The sequence below is a fragment of the Emydura macquarii genome, unplaced genomic scaffold (genome assembly GCF_026122565.2).
Source record: "Emydura macquarii macquarii isolate MOO-44397 ecotype Brisbane River unplaced genomic scaffold, CSIRO-AGI_Emac_v2 contig_1451, whole genome shotgun sequence".
Classification (NCBI taxonomy): Eukaryota; Metazoa; Chordata; order Testudines; family Chelidae; genus Emydura; species Emydura macquarii.
Window position 1 is genome coordinate 13,996,790 of NW_027131588.1, and position 19,008 is coordinate 14,015,797.

General features: G+C 41.9%; 2 protein-coding genes across 2 annotated transcripts in view; both read right to left on the bottom strand.

The window, feature by feature from the left end:
* RIGI (RNA sensor RIG-I) overlaps positions 1 to 4,898 on the bottom strand; it is a 31,131-nt gene extending 26,233 nt beyond the window's left edge. The window contains exons 1-2 of the mRNA XM_067553195.1: positions 4,028 to 4,898; positions 2,031 to 2,162 (exon numbers count right to left, since the gene is read on the bottom strand). Coding sequence (XP_067409296.1) covers positions 2,031 to 2,162; positions 4,028 to 4,133 — 238 coding nt within the window. The 5' untranslated portion in view covers positions 4,134 to 4,898. The remainder of the gene's footprint in view (positions 1 to 2,030; positions 2,163 to 4,027) is intronic.
* A 6,752-nt stretch (positions 4,899 to 11,650) lies between these two features.
* Positions 11,651 to 18,833, bottom strand: TOPORS (TOP1 binding arginine/serine rich protein, E3 ubiquitin ligase). The gene is made up of 2 exons (XM_067553200.1): positions 18,518 to 18,833; positions 11,651 to 14,976 (listed from the first exon to the last, which is right to left on the bottom strand). The coding sequence occupies exons 1-2, from the start codon at positions 18,701 to 18,703 to the stop codon at positions 11,932 to 11,934; spliced, it is 3,231 nt and encodes a 1,076-aa protein (XP_067409301.1). The 5' UTR covers positions 18,704 to 18,833; the 3' UTR covers positions 11,651 to 11,931.
* Between the last annotated feature and the right edge of the window lie 175 nt (positions 18,834 to 19,008).

Consider the following 19,008-nt stretch of genomic DNA (forward strand, 5'->3'; position numbering starts at 1 on the left):
TAAATGACTAATCCTTTTTTGAATCTTATTGAGCCCTTGGCCTCAAAGTTATCTCATGACAATGGGTTCCCCATTATACATGCCGTAAAAAGGGTTTCCTTTCATCAATTATATGCTTGTAGCTTTCCAGTTTCTTTGGTTGTCCCCTTATTCTTGCATTAAGGCATAGACTTTTAAAGGAGGCATATGGCACATAACTCCCATCGAAATTCAATGTGATTTGGGTGCCTACTTCCCTTAGGCGCTTTTAAAAATCCCAGCCTAGGGGTCTGACCCAAAGGCCACTGAAGTCAACAGCAAGACTCCCATTGATATGAATGGGATTTAAATCAGGCCTTATGAGAATTAGGAAAGCCAAATTTAATTCTTTATGCCTTTCATTATTTTGTGTACCTTCGCTATGTCGTCTCATGTTCATCTTCTCTTGAACATCCCCTGTCTTTCCACTCTCCTATTATGAAAGTCTCCCCAGACCTTGAATCACTTATTGCCAAACCCTGGATCCCTTGTATTTCTGCTCTATCTTTTAAGATGACACGACAAGATCTGAACATGTTGTTACAGATATGGTGTGACAAAATGGCGTGACAAGATCCAAACACATTGTTCTAGATACAATTGATTTATATAATGGCAACATCGGATTTTTAATAGTATTTTGTATCCCAGATGGGCTGTGGAATAGTCTCCCAAGTGAAAGAGTAGAAACCTCATTGCTTGGAACTGCTTAAATCAGAATGATTACATACAGATAACCTAGAGAGGCCTTTTCAATCTCTAACCTCTATGAAAGAGTCCTCCAGCAAAAATCTAAAGTGCAACGTTGGCTCAGCTGTTTACATCATATAGAGGTCGTAAAAGGCATATATATTTTTGGCAGTTCACTCAGTTGCCTATGCAAACAATGAACTCGCTTCATGCCATCTTAACAATTACATTCTAGGTGGAGTTACTGATTTCCAAAATCAAACAGGACCGTTGCGTGCAATCTCCTTATAGGTAAGTCCATCAAAGGGAGAATGGAAATGTCTATATATTTCTTTTGTGCCTGACCAGCAGTGTATGCCTTTTACTCTGAAAAATGACTAAATATTGGGGTTCCATGTTTATGATGTCTCTAACTCACAGATCAAGTTTCTTCAACTTACAAGTAAAAAGATTTACTTTTCCTACCGCCAATCTTGCAAACGCAGTCTGGGATATGAAAATCAAGTTGTATTCTTTCTAGCTGGTGCAACAGCACTTATTAATAGTGATTATGGAGGTGAGAGTCAGCCATCCATTACACTTAAGTCCCCATCTACCCTATCATCTTGGCACTATCTACCAACCTCATTGGCAGTCTGAGCAGAGAGCCGGAGCTTGGAGACTAAACTATCTTATCACTTAATGGTCAAGTTGGAAGGGGGGAAAATGACAGTGCTACTCTTCTAAGTTTTATCAAAAAAACAAAGCGTCTGCCAGTCAAAACAAGATGCCACTAAAAGCAGATTGTGCAGAACCTCATAATATAACTTCTTGCTTGGATCAGCACAGAAAGTTAAAAATGTTGACTTTTAAAATTATCATAATTAGGCTTCCGAGGAATTGGTGCAGTTCATACTTCTCAGAGTTACTGTCTCAGGCTGTCTGCAGACCTCACTGCATCAGTTACATGGTTCAGATTTTGCAGGTTTTCTTTGCAACCCTAAGGGCTAGAGACTTAATAATTGGTTAGTTTGTTGGCTGGCTTTTTTGTTAATGAAATCTAAGATTCTGGAACACAGGATGGTGCACGTGTCCTACCTCACCAAGCTACCATGAGCCAGCCCAATTTAATTTCTGCTCTCAACGCTCTAGCTGGCCCATTCAGCTAAAAGTAGAAGCACGTTGGTGGAGAAGCTTGTACTGCTCTGACTTGAACTATGGAACTAAAAGGTTTTCACTTTCCAGGGTGGTCAAACCAACACCTTTCACGAGCAGTAAATTCACAGGCGACATGAAAAAAGCAGGGAAATGAACACTTTCGGCTTTACCCATGAAAAACAAACCTGCTTCGCTCAATGCATCTAGAAATCCACGAAACCATCCTTTTGATTCGAGCTGTAGTATGGAATCAACAAACAGGACTGCAGCAGCAGTCACTCCCTTCTGCTCTTCGGTCTGAATTCTCTCTCTGGCAACTAGAATGAAATCAGATATGAATAAGTCAAAATGGTAGATCTGGTGCGCGGACAGCAGCGGGGACCACACCAGGTGTAAAGTGCTGCAGACTCTAAAATATTTACTGGGTATGTTTACATGATGGGCATTTGCTTTATATTGCACTTCCGGAAGCAAGGAGAGGAAGCATATACACCTTATGAGGAGGAAACAATCTCTGGAGATGCCCATATTAAACCCAAATTCAGACTGCAAGTTCTTGGTTGAAACTGAGACAGCTGACAAGAGGATTTAATCACACAAGTCTCACTGAAATTAATGCGAATCGAACAATTCTCGGGGACCCCAAGACTGGGAGTCACCGTGTTACCCTCTGCCTCCAGCTAGAGGGAGTCTGTCTTGTGGTAGCTTGGTGTCACTCCCTGGTACCTCCAGCCTTTCAGCCACTCAAGCACCCTCCTCTGGGCTATGGCAGCTCTAACTTTGGCTTGCAGGTTAACAATAGAGGCACCCCGAGAATCTCTTTGAATCATTTCCATGCGACATCTAGCCCCTGATGCTGGCTATTCCCAGAAATTCCAGATCCTCTGCCCCCAAAGGTACAGGGTACCCCAATTTACCAGTTTTACCTTAAACCACTACTCCTGTAAACCACACAGCACGTGTGAGCACTTATAACAAAACAAAAGTAGGTTTATTTAAGAAAGAGTAAAGATTTAACTAGACGTGAGCTTGTCAGGTCTGAAGTGAGAGTTGTTTGCAACAAACAAGGGACCCTTTGCCAAAGAGTCTCTGTCATCGAGCCACATGGCTAAATCTGCTAATTGGCTTTGGAAACCACAAGCCTTGCATTTCACATGATCTGTAAGGCACCTAGCATATTTCAGGCCATTAGAATGATACTGTACTGTTAATCCCAAAGCTATGTTTTGAGATGGGTACCACATTGACCCATCTGCAGCTGTCATCTGCCAAAGCCTGTGTGCAGCAGCAAAACGTAGCAGCATTCCTGAATGCATGGATGTTCCATTATAATTATCTATTTATATTGCGATAGCACGCTGGAGCCCCAATTATGGACCCATTGTGCTAGGTGCTGTACAAACAGAACACCAAAGTAGTCCCTGCCCCAAAAGCAGGAAGGCTGGCACTTCAAAGAGGACACAAGTTGTAAAGCAGGCAGCAATGAATGTTCATTTCCCCAGATATACAGTGCCAGAGCACCCAAGCGACTAAATATAAAAACTCTCCCGAGTGCATCATAAACAAGACTCAAACATTTCACAACGGACACTGCCTCTTCCTTTCAGTTCTCTCATTTTATGTATTAAGCTACCATCAGTTTAACAAGGGGAATAGTATTCTCCCATCCCTTCTTCCCCCATTTGAATATAATATGGCACAGAAGGAAGTCAATTCAAGTCAATGGTAAAGCTCCTACCGACTTTAATAGTGGGTGCTAAGTGAGAAAAACCTAAAGCTATTTCATAATTCAGGAGCTGTAGGAGCAATGTGTATAGAGTCCCAGAGTACAGCTGAAGTCAATTGTCTTTACAGGTTATAGGGAATCAACTCTTGCTGTACTTGGCCCAAAATCCTTTTTTTTTTTAAACCAACATTCAGAAATACCTTCTTTAGACAGGACGTAATTAAAGAGGAGACAAAAGAATGCGCAAAGAGGGGCAAACAAACAGAAGTGATGAAAGAGAACAGAAATCCCCACTAAGTGGGGAACCGTTACCAACTGCTCCATTTGGGCACTCTTCTCCAGGAGAGGAGCATTCATGGAAGGGAAAAGGACAGTGGACCCAGGATGTCCTGGCCACAGCATGCCTAGAGTACCCACCCACAGCAAGCCCAGCCCACAGCATAGCCAGCATCTCACCATCAGAGAGCCATTCCGTCATGTAGCCCAGCACGTAGGCAGGATTCAGTGTCTTCTCAATGTACTGCCGGTAGAACTGCAGGCTTTTTTTCTGCTCCACTGTCATGGTGCTCCAGCTTCCTGATGCAGTCCCTGTGGAACTTGTTCCCAGCTTTCCTTTTTGTCCTTTGCCCTAGCTTCTCTCTTGCAGAGAGAAAATCCTTTCGATACAAAGCACCCTGTAGCTGCAACAGGTGGCTGGATGGTGCCCCTGCTCTGAACTGCAGCAGCGAGACCCAAAATGAGACCAGGGAAAGCAAATTCCCTCTGACGTTTCAAAAGAGGAAGGGAACTGCCTCGACGCAAGCTCCCTGCTCACCAGTGACAGAGACTTATTGAAAAATCAGCTGATTCAGACAGAGGGAAGAGGAAATGCAGGAGCCACCAGGGTAGGAGGAGAAAGGAAACTTAGCAGAGCAACAGAAAGGAAACCGAAACTAACAAAAGCACAGGCAGAAGGAATGCAGGGGGAAGGTGCAGAGGCGCAGCCAATCAGAAGGCCAGCGTAACCATCAGTGAATGACAGCAGCAGATGCCTCAAAGCATAGCAGGGCAGCTAATGATACTGCTTTCCACAAGCTCCTGCCCTTAAAAAGGGGGCACAGGTACTCTGCCACATGTGTATGCAAGTCTATAGTAAGCCGGACGAAATGGGGAGACGGTAAAAAAAAAAAACAACACACCTCTGATGTGGCACTAAAAAAAGAACTCTCCACCCCCTGCCTCCAACCCCCAATTCCATGTCCCTGGAAAATTTTGACGCAAAATCATGAATTTTGGAAGACTTTAAAATCATTTCCAAACAAAAAGAGTTCACATCACAAAATGTTAAGTACCCAGAGCTGCTATCTACCCCATCAAGATAACTTGGCAAGTTAGATTCTGTCTAGAATATCAATGAAACCACATGAAATAAGAAGTGACATTAGACTGCAAGTTGTCATAATAAATAATTGAAGCCAAGAATTTATCAAGACTTAAAAAAAAAAAAAAAAAAAAAAGGTTAGAAAATAATACAGATAACAAGAATATCCAGCATTATGAAGGGATATTAAACCTCATGATTCAGGATTAAAACCAATCTCAAACTATTAGAGATTAGGATGAGAGCTAATGTGGGGTACAGATTATTCCACATCTGCCTACTGTGGAGTTCTTACACATGCCTCTAAAGCAGCTGTTAGTGACAGGATACTGAACTAGCTGGATTCTGTGTTTCTATGTGCTTAAATCCACCAAAGACACAACAAACCCTTCAAATTCAACAAAACCACAAGCTCCTTTAAGCACCTGCATGTTCCTCCCACCAAATGGAAACCATCTATTCACATATTCAAAGAGACAATCAACACAATAAGAAAACTCAAAACCAAAGCAGGTCATCCTATCCCCAACACAGCGAGTGTAGGCAGACCTACCAGCCCGCTCTTCACAACCAGGGCAGGGCCTGCTGCTAAACCCAACTTCCCACTATAGATGCTGCCAAAACCACTCCTCCACTCTTCTCCTCCAGAATCAGACCACCTACTATGCAAAGCCAAACAAGTCACAGTATGCAAGCAGATTTTCTTTCTGAAGTTTTACCATCTTTTCTAAAAAGCATTAAAATCATTAATAGTCCTCCTTTCTACAATCTCCCCCTCCCCATTTAAATATGTATTTACCACTCTTCTCCTTTCAATCTCTTTTTAACCTCTCTCTGTTCTTCCTGTTCCTTCCAATCACCCATCCTTAGCTCTAGCCCTCACTTTTCCATCTGCCCTGCCAGCATGCCTAGACATTTTACCACTTGGATGTTTAAGTCAGGAATTTATATAGACCAGCTCATAATGTGCCTTATCTGATCCTCTTCCTGTCGCGTGATAATAGTGCCTTTGGGTAACTCTGACCATTGTAACACATAGTACTTGATGGATTGGTGGATTTTTCCCCCCCAACCACCTTACTGAGAAGACACAATATTTTACTTCGAGGCTTCCTTTTGTTTCTTCCCCCAGCTCTGCAGGTAAATAGCATTGGAAGCATCCGATAAGGGCTGTTGCCTGCTGAAGCGGTTGACAGCGGAAGCACAGTAGGTTAAGTGGAGGCTAAAAAAAGCAAGATTTTGTTAAAAAAGAATCATTTCTGAGAGTTGAGCCTGGAGAGGCTGTGGAAGGGAGGTAGGGAGGTAGCTCCCCTTAGCAATCAGATTGTGTGCATGCACACACAAATACAAAACACTGCATTGCATTTCCATAGCTTTAGAGGATCTCAGCATATTTTCCTAACTTTGCTTTAACCAGGCAGTCCTGAAGCTAGGAACCTGCAAAGGTGGGAACAGAACCCGAGTCCCAACTTCCAGTCCTTCACTCCAATACCATCCTTCTTCCAAAAGGATGTGGTCAGGGCCTGGCTGCGGCATGCTAGAAAAGCATGTGCATGGGTACACATAAGCATCATCAGGCAGTTGGCAGGTTGCCCACACAACCTTAATTCTGCTCTCTTGTAAACCCATCCCGTGCCCTGATTAAGGCAGGGGTTCTATGGAAAAGAATGTGGTCATGTAATTAAAGACTATTGTAATGCACATGCACAAAGGGAATGAGTTAAAGCTTATAATACAGCTAAAGTAGCACAAAAACTGTGTGCAGAGAAGCTCTGAGTAAATACATCTGGAGTGCTGTAGCCCCTCCCAGTTACATTACATACCACTATGACCCAAACTACAAGTATAAGGAGGCAAGTACTGTTTCCTTAAAGCTAGCAGGAAGCCAGATAGCAATAGGTTGGTAAAGGTTCTGAGAAAAAGCCATACAGTGAAGTTCATGGTTCAACGTCAGAAGTAAGTAACACCGTCTACAATTCTTCAGCCTTGTCATATAGCTGCACAATTCATATGCATCGTAAAAAAGGCAGGTGACATTGATTAACTTATACCTGGGATAGGACAGTTACAAAACACTCTGATTTTTATTTATAGCAAAATGTTAATTTCTGATTTGTTTTTACTCATCAAATGCTGCTAAACAGATGGGAAATTCAAGATGCACTGAAAATGAACTTTGCAATAATGAAGGAAAACATTTCTAAAAATTAAAAACACAAAATACAATTAGTATATACCAGATAGAGACCAGTACAAGATAAAATTATTGGTTCTCTCATAGCAGCTTCCAGTTCTGGTTGGTGTTCACATACTCCTTAGGAGATTTACATCAACTACTGTAGTAAGAAGTACTGAAAGAAATAAATATAAATCACTCATGTGATGAAGACCAATGAGAAAGTAACAACTATTACATTCAATTAGCCTCTTGATGTCCTAGGATAATTTATATTCAGAATGGGAATCACAAGCAAAGAACATAGTACATAGGTATTTTCTTAAAATTAAGCTATAAATTACATATATTTCAGAGTTCTGTAATCTTAGATACTGGAAAGTAATTTTAAGGTACAAACTTTGGGGTTGGGATGGGGAATCGTGGTTTTATTAATCCAAATTTGTAGAACATGTTTTCATAATTTAAAATGTATTTATTATAAGATGTGGGTGAAAAATCCCACTGCAGTGTTGAGTGCGTTGATTCAGTATAATTCACAAGGCAGAGTGCCATCTAAAGAATCACCAATACTACTTATACAATTTTCCTAAACACTGCTATTGGAAACTATTAAGGAGATCGAAGGCATACTGAAGATACAAATGCTGAAGTTCAGTAAGAGGCAGTCACTCTCTTTTTGGGAATACAGTATATACCAAAGGTAGTATTAAGCTGTGAAGGTTAAAATTGCAAAAAATTAAACACATTCTGTAAATTACACCCTCGGTTGAATTTTCAAGGGGCCTCTGAAAACGCACCTAGACTTGTCACCTTTAATTTTCTAGTTCTTATGCACTGGCAAAATGGTGGAATATCTGCAACCTAGGCAATTGAAATATTTAAATCCAATCAACTGTTCTCACTCAACTATTACTGTTTTGTCATTTTCCTTGCAGACATGCACTACCTGAATTTTGGAGCTTAACTGCCTGAAAAGTCTTTTAAATAATATGTGTTAAAAGCAAAGTTGCCATCTTTTTTCTTTGCTTTCATTCATCTTGAGACATGGCTTTTGTGACATCCTGTAAATAAAGCATCCATAACTTGTTCCTGATAATTCAGAATGATTAGCTTGTCTTTCTCACCAACAGAAGTTGATCCAATAAGAGATATTACTGCACCAACCTTGTCTCTCTGTTAGTTACCAGCTGAAGCCACAAGATCACTTGTGTAATACCACCAGGTAACTGAAAAAGTACATTTCTAAGGAGTGTATTTCTAGAGCTGTAAATCAAGATTTCAGTCTAACGACTCCTCAGAAAAAATCTGAAATCTGTTTTATGTTCATAAGATATGTTCAATTCATTTGCTCTTCACAATCAAAGGATATGAAAGAAATTAACAGAGTTCATGTGTTCCAAGACTGGATTAGTTTTCCACATACGGACAGCAGTCAATAAGATCTCTTAATAAAACTGAAGACTTAATGACAGCATTGATAGTGTTTTAAGTAGTTTTCTTTTAGAAAATAAGCATTTCCCCTTCATCTCAGCACTTTTACACCAGAGGACAGTTACTCTGGAAGAGGTATAATCCCACTGACATTTCAGCCTGCTTCTGACTCCTATCCTTTGCTGAAATCTATCTGAAATGCCACTGCTACAGACATCTTAGTCCTTCTTCTACTTCCTTTTTGCCCTCTTCATTAGCTTCCGTCTCCTACTGCATCATACTCCAGCCCTTCATCTTCACAAAAACCTAACCTCATCCTCACCTACATCTCTGTACTTATTTCTTGCTCCCCTTCCTCTGCTTACTGCTCCCTTTCTCTCCTACTCTTGGCTGTGTATACTGCCTTTATCATTGCAACTGTCTGCCTCTTGCTCTCTATCAAATACTCTTTTGTCTCCTACGGTCAGTGTTTCTTTCAGGAAATTTCACCAGTTTAAAAAAAAATAAGTAACCTGACCTCTCAAAATCTTCCTTTACTACTACTGCTGTGTCTTGTCCTCTGTAAGCTCGGTTATCTGAGGAATGCATCTTACACCCTATTAGAGCCCTATGTATTTTATGGCAGTAAATACATCTATCATTTATTTCATCAGATTTATAAGATATATATAGGCACTCCCTTCATATGCTCTGTGCACCTGCTCCATAAATTAAAATACATAACACTATATACTATCAAGTACTATCCATTCATAAATATGCATTCATTGAATGATTAATAAGATCACCGGAACCTCTGTCAGTGCAAAATGCAGTAGTCCACCTGGTTGATACAGCTGGTAAAGGTCAGCAACATTCATTAATTTTTTTTAGTGTATACAATGCACCGAGGAGCCATGATCAAGACAAATTATTAGCTGAGAATCTTCAGTGCTACAATCACAAGCAGTTAAAACCATTTTTAAACAGAGGTATTGACAAATCAGAGTGCATTATTCTACCACTTTAGATCTTAAAGTAATTCGATTACTGTCACTTTTAAAAAAAAATAAAGATGCAGCAAAGGGTAATCAGAATATGAAGAATTTATAGTAAGACTGCATTACTATTTGACTTTAAGTGTTAATCACATTTACATCTGAAATGTTTTTGTACCTCTTGTTACAGGCAGCACCAAAATTACTATAACTAAAGAAAAAGCTGCTTTGTGTATTTTCTGGCACTTTCTGTACTGTCAGTCAATCCCTCACATTTGTATGAGTGTTTCACAAAGCAACAAGGGGGAAATAGAACAATTAAAAAATAATGAATGGGGCAATTTCACTACAATGAAATTGGTTCTTTTTCATGAAACTTTAAATACAAGATGAGGACACAAAAAATAAAGTCTGACCTACAGGAATTTACAGAGAATTATCATACACAGACTGTTTCACGCATTGAAAGGCAATTTCTGGATACCAGGATTTAGAAATTCATTAGCTGGAAGACAGATAAATTTCCAGGTCTACTGCTCTTACTGCTTTTTTTTCCAGGCTACAGTTTAGTGTAGCAGTTTTTTTCCTTTGTGAATGCAGAATAATGGATTTTCAAAAATAAAACAATTGTTCTTACACAGAGAACAACAGCAACTGGGCTTTAGACTTTCAACAGTTATCAGTGAAAAAGGGAAAGATCCCTGCTATTTGAAGGATATGTACATTTCTAAGTCAGGGGTTCTCAAACAAGGGGCCACCCGGCTCTGAAGGCAGCACCGCCACCAGCAGCAGTGCAGAAGGGTGGCAATGAGGCACTAAACCTGCTGTGAAAAGTGACAACATTTCTTCGCACCCCCACTATTAAACAGTAACTATTAAAAACATTTTTTCTGCTTATAACAATAATTCGATAAAAATGTGTTTGTCAATTTAAAAAGCGCTGAGAAAAGGTAAATTCATTTTAAACAATAGGCTCAAATTTAGCATTTAAAAAGTAGTAAATATAAAAAATGTTTTAAACTTATAAGAGGGGGGAGTCACACTCAGAAGCTTGCTGTATGAAAGGGGTTGCCAATAAAAATAGTTTGAGAACCACTGTTCTAAGTAATTAAACTGCCTTCACTATGGCTTCTATTTCTTGTTATACCTCAGTAAAGTCAGAAACCCATTTAAACAATGGCAGGGTCTACAGAAAAAAAAATCTGAGCAAGTTTGACGTCAAGCAGCTGTCTTCAATTACATAACCAAAACAGAGTCTGGGTATCTTAGAAAGGTGATGATACAGTTAAATATAATAACCCTCTAGCATTCCGCAGTTTGAGCACAGAGAAAGCAGGGGAAAAAAAAAACTAGAAAGACGTGATTGGATTTGATCTTACACTTAGGGTATGTGTGTCCACACTGCAATAAAAGACCTATGGGCACCAGGTCTCGGTCAACTTACTTGGCCGCAAAGGATTCAGGCTGCAGGGCTAAAATCAACAGCATAGGTGTTCGGGTTTGGGCTGGATCCCAGGTGCTGAAATCCAGCGAGGAGGTAGGTCTCAGAGCCCAGGCTCCAGTTTGAGTCCAAATGTCTATACTGCTATTTTTACCCCACAGGCTGAGCTCAAGTCAGCTGACCCAGCTCTGAGACTCGGTGCCATATATTTTTCTTTGCAATGCAGACATACCATCTTCAGTCTCGTAGGGTACGTGAGGGAAAAAATATGGTGACGCACAGGTAACCGGTCTGCTAAACTTGTCATTTTACATGAACAGCTCAGATCCAGACGACTTCTTCCTAATGGTTTTCCATGTGACGTTTTAAGTTATAACAGACTTACAGACAAATGATTTGCCTGGAAAGTAAATATTACATTGGGTTCAAAATCTGATTTAAAAAAAGTCTTATTGCTTTATTGGGACTCTTACAGAATTCATGTTTATTTCAGTCTGGTTCAACTGTTTAGAAGTCACTGACACTTTTTTGGCAGAGGTCAAGCTAAACCATGCAGGTTAAAATGATGGCAGAATTAAGCATGAATTTGTTTTGTGAACTATACAATTCTTTTTTTTTAATAAAATAAAAAGAGCAAACATCAGAAAATAGATTTTCTGACTTTAGGTTTTTAAAAAAAACACAACTTCCGTAAAACTTCCGTAGATATATTTTACACAATGTGAATACAGTATGGCTCTATGAAATTACTACTTCTAAAAGTTTATATATTTATTCTGAAAAAAAGTTTTTAAGTTAAACTACTACCAATGTTCTGTTTTCTTGGACTTGAAAGTGCATACATTCAAGGATTTCACACATTTCTCAGACACTTATTTTTTTTAAAAAAAAACTGTCTTTACACACACAAACCAGACTAAGTGTTTTGTTTTCAGGATTTTATCATTTTAAAACAGTTCAGTGTAAAACTTGTTACATCTTTTTTTCTGGGGAGTCAAGCCAATAGGATCTGTCAATAAGTCTCTTTGGCAGTCTTAATATCAAAGGCGGTCTCTCTGAATTCTCTACAAATGATGCTCTGGAAGAAGGCAACTGATTGGATGATTCAGTTTGTATAGTTTCAACATTGTTCAGTAGAGTTCCCATGTCAGATGCACTACTACTATCTGCCACTGCAAGAGCTTGCTCATTTGATGTTTCCTGGAGTTGGCCATCTACATTTCCAGTGTCACCACCCAAGTCTCCCCTAGTGGTAGGAATACCATAATCCTTGTCCAATAGTCCACTTTCACCAGCTACTGCATACACATCCTTACAATTGCTTGTTCCCAGATCAGGGGATGGAGTCTCATCTTCTCTCTCATTTAATTGGGTTGTGGTTGTCCAAGAAATACTACTGTCACACTCAGTATTTTCTCGTATTCCAGTCTCCTTGTCGCTATCACTGTCAATTGTAATCACAACTGGAGAAGAATGTGATGAGTTACCTGTGTGATGTCTCCTATGTTTCTTCTTGTGCTTTTTCTTTTTCTTTTTATGATGTCTGGTTGTATCAGTAGTTTTGCCTTCATAAATAATCTCTACGCTTGGACTTCTTGTCTTTTTTCCCCTCTTTTTATGTCTAGTCCCAATGCTTGCTTGGTTGTCTAAAAGGTTGTCCTCATTTTTGTAGCAACCACTGTATTTTGACAGAGACTTCTGGGGGTCACTTCCTTTCCCTTTAGAAGGGCTTGTTGCATTCTCCTTGTGTGAATTCTCTAAGTGGCGAGTTTTATATTTCCTTTTTCCACCAGGTTTTTCGCATCGCATTCTATCAGAAGTAGTCCGAGATCTATTACTGGATCGACTCCTTGATCTGCGTCTTTCATAGTAGTAATATCGGCTTTCATTGTGACCTCTCTGATTTCGAGTATTTGTCCTCTCAGAAAAGGATTGTATTCTGTACTCTGGACTAGCCGACTGCCTTGAATAATGAGCTCTGGCCTGAGTCTTCCTCCTGTATGAGGATTCATAGCCATCTCTGTCCATGTTCCTACTGTAAAAAGTGTATTCCCACTGGTATCTACTTTGATAATTATCTCTTACATAACAATGATCACTCTCTCTGCTCCTCGATCTTCTCCTGCTATGGTCATTACTCCGGGATCTTGACCTGCTTACATCTCTAGATATAGTGCTCTCACTACTTAGAGACACTGTCTGGCTTTTTCTGGATAAACTTATGTCTTGAGGTTTTGACCTCCTTTTGTCTCTTTTGTTCCTATGTCTGCTACTATCTCTGCTTCTTGATAGTCTACTTTTTAATCTTTCTTTGCTATGATGTTTCCTCCTGGTTCTCTGGCCATGACTGTCTCTATTGTGAGAGTGCTGGGAATATGATTCTGAACTCCTTGACCTCCTCCTCCTCCTGGATAATCTGTGGGTGCAAGGAGAGCACGCACTATCCCTTCTTGTAGAGGAAATTTGCAATGAGTCCTTTGTAGATAAATCTTTTATTTCAGTTGTATCCTTCTCACTCTTTTTTGGCTTTATCTTCTTATGTGAGGGGGAGGTGCTGCTTTTATGGCTGTATTTACCATCCTTAGATATAGGAGAGCATGGTGATGAGCACTCACTAGCATCACTGACACTAAAAACGTGAAACTGGACAGGCTGAGGTTTCTTCACATCCTCATTTTTCCCATCATCGACTGACTCCTCCGAGTCTGAGGACAGCTCAACAAGTTCTGGTGTTCTTTCAGCTAATGGCTTAACATACCCAACAATGACGCAGTTTTCTGAAGAAGAATCATTCTCACCATCTGGGACTGCGTTATCTTGTAACTGCCCTTGCAGCTCAGTTCCATTTCTATTAGGATCTTCATCAGAACTTTCTGAAGTATCCAAAGGAGAAGCCATGGCAATGTGAACCTGCTCTGAGCTGGAATACGATGGTCCTGGAGTTTCATCATCCCAAGGTGCATGATCAACACTGGTTGTGGATGCATTATGATCTGGTTCTTGGGAATCTGCCTCATCTGGAGATATTGTAATAACTGATGATTCCGATTGGCTTCCTTCTTCATATGAAGGAGCAGGACAATCATAATTAGCATGTTGGTCATATGCTTCTACATTAAAAGGACATCGGGCAAAACTGATGAATTCATGTAAAAAGTGATTAGTACGATGGAGCAAGAAAGGCTTTAAGTCACCAGCAAAAGCCTGACTCTCCAAATCATATCTAGTCACATTACTCATGATGATATGCTGTACAATATTGACTAGAGACCCATGGGCACCAAACAGGACTGTTAGCTCACGTTTCAGCCATGGAACTAATCTGTGAAGACAGGCAGGGTTCCTGCGGAAAAATTCAGCTGAAATGTCTCTATAGCGACCACCATCTTGAATATTTCTAACACGCACACCAGAGCGATACAGAGCTCTTCGGAAATTAATTATATCTTGTTCTTGAATTTGCCGCAGTGACCTGCCCTCTGCACTAGCCTGTCTCCTCGATGCAAGGCGTCTAATCATCTGATTAATTCCTCCATCTCTTTGCCGTACTGGTTGACTGGATAATCCTTCAAATAATATTCCATTATCTGGAGGTGACAGTGTTCTTCGAGAAGAGGAACTCCTTCGAGGATAAGCTGATGTATGACGTTCCCTTGTTAACGTAGTACGGTAACGAAATCTCCGCCCATCAGGGCTAGCAAAAGAGCCATTCTGCAAAGGCCGGAGTACATACTCCTTAAAATCATCTTCAGCTCTCACAGTATGGAAGATAGAATGGAAAGGCTGTTTGCAGAGTGGACATTCAGCTTTGTTTTTTGACCACTCCTGTACACAACGAAAGCAAAACCTATGCAAGCAACGATCTAAGTAGGCCACATTGTCAAATCTGTCCAAACAGATTGGGCATTTAGAGTCTGGAGATGTATCTGTCGGCATTGTCTGATGCAGCTTGCTTGTGCCAGCTTTAGGTGAAAAGCTGCTATCCACCGTAAACTCCTCAGTTGTTGATGTCATGTTCTACAAAAGGAAAACAAGGCAAATATCAATAAAAGCTTTGCTAAACTTCTCCTGACCAAAAAAAGCTATATGAACTGAGCTTGTAACAGATTTTCTGCGAGTCGAAAATATAGAATGCACAGAACCAAGTAAACCCTCAGACCAGATGACGTTGACATGTAACTGCGTAAGTTATTAAACTCTCCCTGAAGACTCTCCCCCAAGAAGTTTTGGAAATATTGGTGGTTAAATAATATCCTAATGCAAACAGCAAAGGAATAACTGGAAAGATACATGGGACCAGATGCTCATGTTGTGTAAACCAGGGATTCTCCATTGAAGTGGAGCTACCCTGATTTACACCATCTGAGGATCTGGCCCATTAGGCAGAGAATTGCCCTAGAGTCTTCATTTTTAAGTGTAGCTCCCCATCTATGTCCCAAAACTTTTTAGATTAATAGACAACAGCTAGTTGGTTTACTATCCTATAGTCTGTTTAGTAGATTACCAAAATATAAGCTTCATGCATCTGACGAAGTGGGTTGCAGCCCATGAAAGCTTACAGCAGATAGTGACTTAACATCTACGTCCAGATACGTTTATTTTGGACAATCACTTTTAAATAGGTACATTGACTAGGTTGCAAATTACCACCTATTTCATACACATATAGCAAATTTGTTTAAGGTAACAAAGAATTTAAGAGCAAACAGACGATTTCATAAACAAGCTCTAGGAAACCTGAGACACTGAAACCCTCCCACGCTTCCTATTTTGGGTAGAGGCTTTTATTTTCCAAATTATTATTATAACATTTTAGTGCAAGGGGTAAATAATTATAGTGGTTGATCTTTTCTGTACTAGGTAGGGAGGGTCTCATCAGTTGGCTATGTTTATCACAGTTTGTAAACTTCATATAACGGTGTATTTTTGTATGCTTTTTGAAAGGTGTTTAATTCTCTAGTATAGTCTAGTGTCTGATCAGGCTGCTGATCGCCTAAAAATTAGAATTGTCCTATTAATTCTACCATTATTTTGGGTTTCTATATCACCACCAGTAATCATGATCTAAGAAAACTGCATTATTGAGGTAGCTAATACTACACACCACAAAAACTATGTTAAATAATATTAAGGTTGCAAAGTCAAGCACTCAAAAGTTAGGAAATGCCAGAACTCAGCCCTCTTGTGCACATGTATTCTGATACAGTTTTTAATTACCAGTACAAATCCCCCCACCCTCAACCCTCTCGAGCATCATTTGATCTCAGTCTAAATTGAGCCCTCTCACACCACTCCTTGTTCCAATCTCCACACAGTCAGTTCCAGTCTCCTCACTAGCCACTTCCCCAGACAGACCCAGTCTACCCCACCACCCCTTCCCCAATCTGCTTGCACAGACAGTGCCAGCCTCCCACTCACCACATCCCCAGGCTCCTTAACCCAATCTGCTCCTTCTCCCTGCCCACTCATGTCAGGTTCTTCAACCCCACCACATTTGAGTCAGACTGCTCCTCCTTCAAGCTCCTGGACACAAGTAGGTGGAGCATTGACAGCACAGAAGATACAGTCTCCCTGCTCTCAGTTCCCAACCAGCCAGCAGCAGCAATTGCAAGTGAAGTCCTACTCAGCCCCTGCAGCCCTGACTATACAACATGCATAGTCCAAACAATCTTCAATTTCAGAATTTAGCTGCCAAACTCGTAAGTCTCTACTGAGCAAGTGTGAACAGAGATTTTTCAAAGGCTTATAACTTGCCCATATTTGTGCATTTCCCTTCTCCGCCCAGGAACAGCAATAGGCTCACCCCAAACATCAGGGCAATCCCACTTGCCAAATTTCAAAGCATGGAGGTACTAAAGCTTCTTGACAAAATGGAAAGATTTTTTTTTTATTGATGTGTGCAAAGTAAAAGTCTTCCTAATCTTGTTCTCAGAAACAGCTGAACCATTTTTGCTGAAACTTCCAGAAAAATTCAGCCTAAAACAGACACTCAGCATGGAAAATTTCAGCCCAAATAGCTGACATTTGGCAATGTGATGAGCACCAAAAAACAAAGAATAGGGACATGTCAGGCAGCCATAATTATAGATGGCTCTACCAGCTCCACCTGTAGCATAATTGGACAAGAACTCAGCTGATACATGAGCCAGCACAGAATCCAAGTTACTTATCCACAGCTGTATCCACTAGCAAAGCTCAGAGGAGTAAATCCTAGTCTATTTGTCACTAAGTCAGCAACTATAACAAGGACCAAGAGAGCAGAACTGTTGAATACAAAGATACCATTGTAACAGTTGTTTTTCTGACTATAACCATAACTTAATATGTTATGTGTAACAATCTGTTACAATTCAACTGTTGCATACCTGTGAACTGAGGCACTATTAAAAAAACATTAAGATTTTGATACTTTTTTTCCTTGGAACTAAACAGGCTAAGAATGACAGCCTATACAAAGCTGTGTTCATCAACTTCATGTCTGAATGTTGAAGTCTCTCTCTCAGCCTGACAATTTCAAACTCAATGCACTTCTAATTTGACTATCACTGTTATATTAAGGACTGTGATGCAGCCTGCTAAATTTTCAGCTTTTAAATGAATGAGAAATATGAAATCTTGGACAACTGACTTGATATGTCTCTCTGTCGTCATGTGCAGCGGGGCACAGTGTAACTACTATTATTTGGAACTTGTATTTGACCCATTTGGAAAACAGAAGGCATTTCCAACTGATGGGCACTACTTGAAGACAGCTGGTAACTAACAAACACTGTACATTACTCTCAACTCTCCATATAGACTTAATGGGAATAGTTCAACTAGTCTGTCACTACTGGCTCAGTCTCCTAACATTAAGACAGACCCTGAGCTGGCTGTAAAGTGCCTGTAAGTTCACCTTGTTTCTACACACACAGATCTAACCACACAGCAGGCAGAAATCCAGCCGGACCAGGAGGGCCTAGCAGGGTGGGTTGGGTTGCTGCAGTACTCTTTGCTCAGTCTCCACAGCTCCTGCTGGCCCAAACTCCTGTCTCCAACTCCGGTCCTTCCCTCTGAACCCCAACCCTTGGCAGGGCTTGGGGCAAGGGTGACCCCGGCAGGGTTTTTTTTTGGTTTTTTTTTGGGGGGGGGGGGGTCAGGACGGAGGGGAGGCGGCTATTGACAATTCAGGTGCTGACTCACAAGGCGGCTGCACTCAGCGGCTCGCTCCTTACGTGTCCCTCGCAGGGAAGTACAAAATCCGACCCCGCTGGGGGAGGGGGTAAATATTTCCCGCACCAGCCTAACAAAAACCGATTCCCGATCCGGGACAAAGCGCGAGGCCGCCTCCGCCCGGGCATCCTCCTTCCGCACAGGCCCGCCCGCCCCAGCTGCGTCCCCAACGCCCGGCCCCAACTCCCCACAGCTCTCCGTCCCCCCGGGGACTCCTGGCGACAGCAGAAGAAACGGGGACCTCACACTGAACACGGGCCCGGCCGGATCCCGAGTCCTCCCCCCACCTCCGGCCCGACCCCAAGTCCAGCTCCCTCCCCCGGCCCCCCTCGGCCCGGTCACTCACAGCGGCGGCGCTGCCGGGTGCGGACGGTTCGCTCCACCCGCGGGGCTGTCCCGTGTCCGCCGCTTTGAGCCTCTGGCGGCGGCCGCCGCGGCCGGGACTGGGGCCCGCGCGCGGCTCCTCCCCTCCCTGACGAAGGCGGCGGCGGCGGCGCCCCCGCTCTGTGAGGTAATTCAGTGGGTCACACATTAAAGCCACCGGCCTGCGGCCGGGCCCGGCGAGCAGCCGCCGACCAGCCGCCCGCTACACCGCGAGATGGCCACGCCGGACGGGGTGGGGGAGGGGAGGAGCTGGGGCCCCGGGCGATACCCGGAACGGAACCCCGGCCGCAAGGGCTGCAGGGACCGGAAAAGACTTGTTCGGAATCGGAACACCAGCCACAACTTCCGGCGCTCCGCGGCAGCCGCGCCCCTCGCTCACGCGACCTCCAAAAGGGCGGAAGGCCGGCCACGTGACCTCTCCAGGCCTCCATCTTGGCTCCGGGCGGCTTCCTT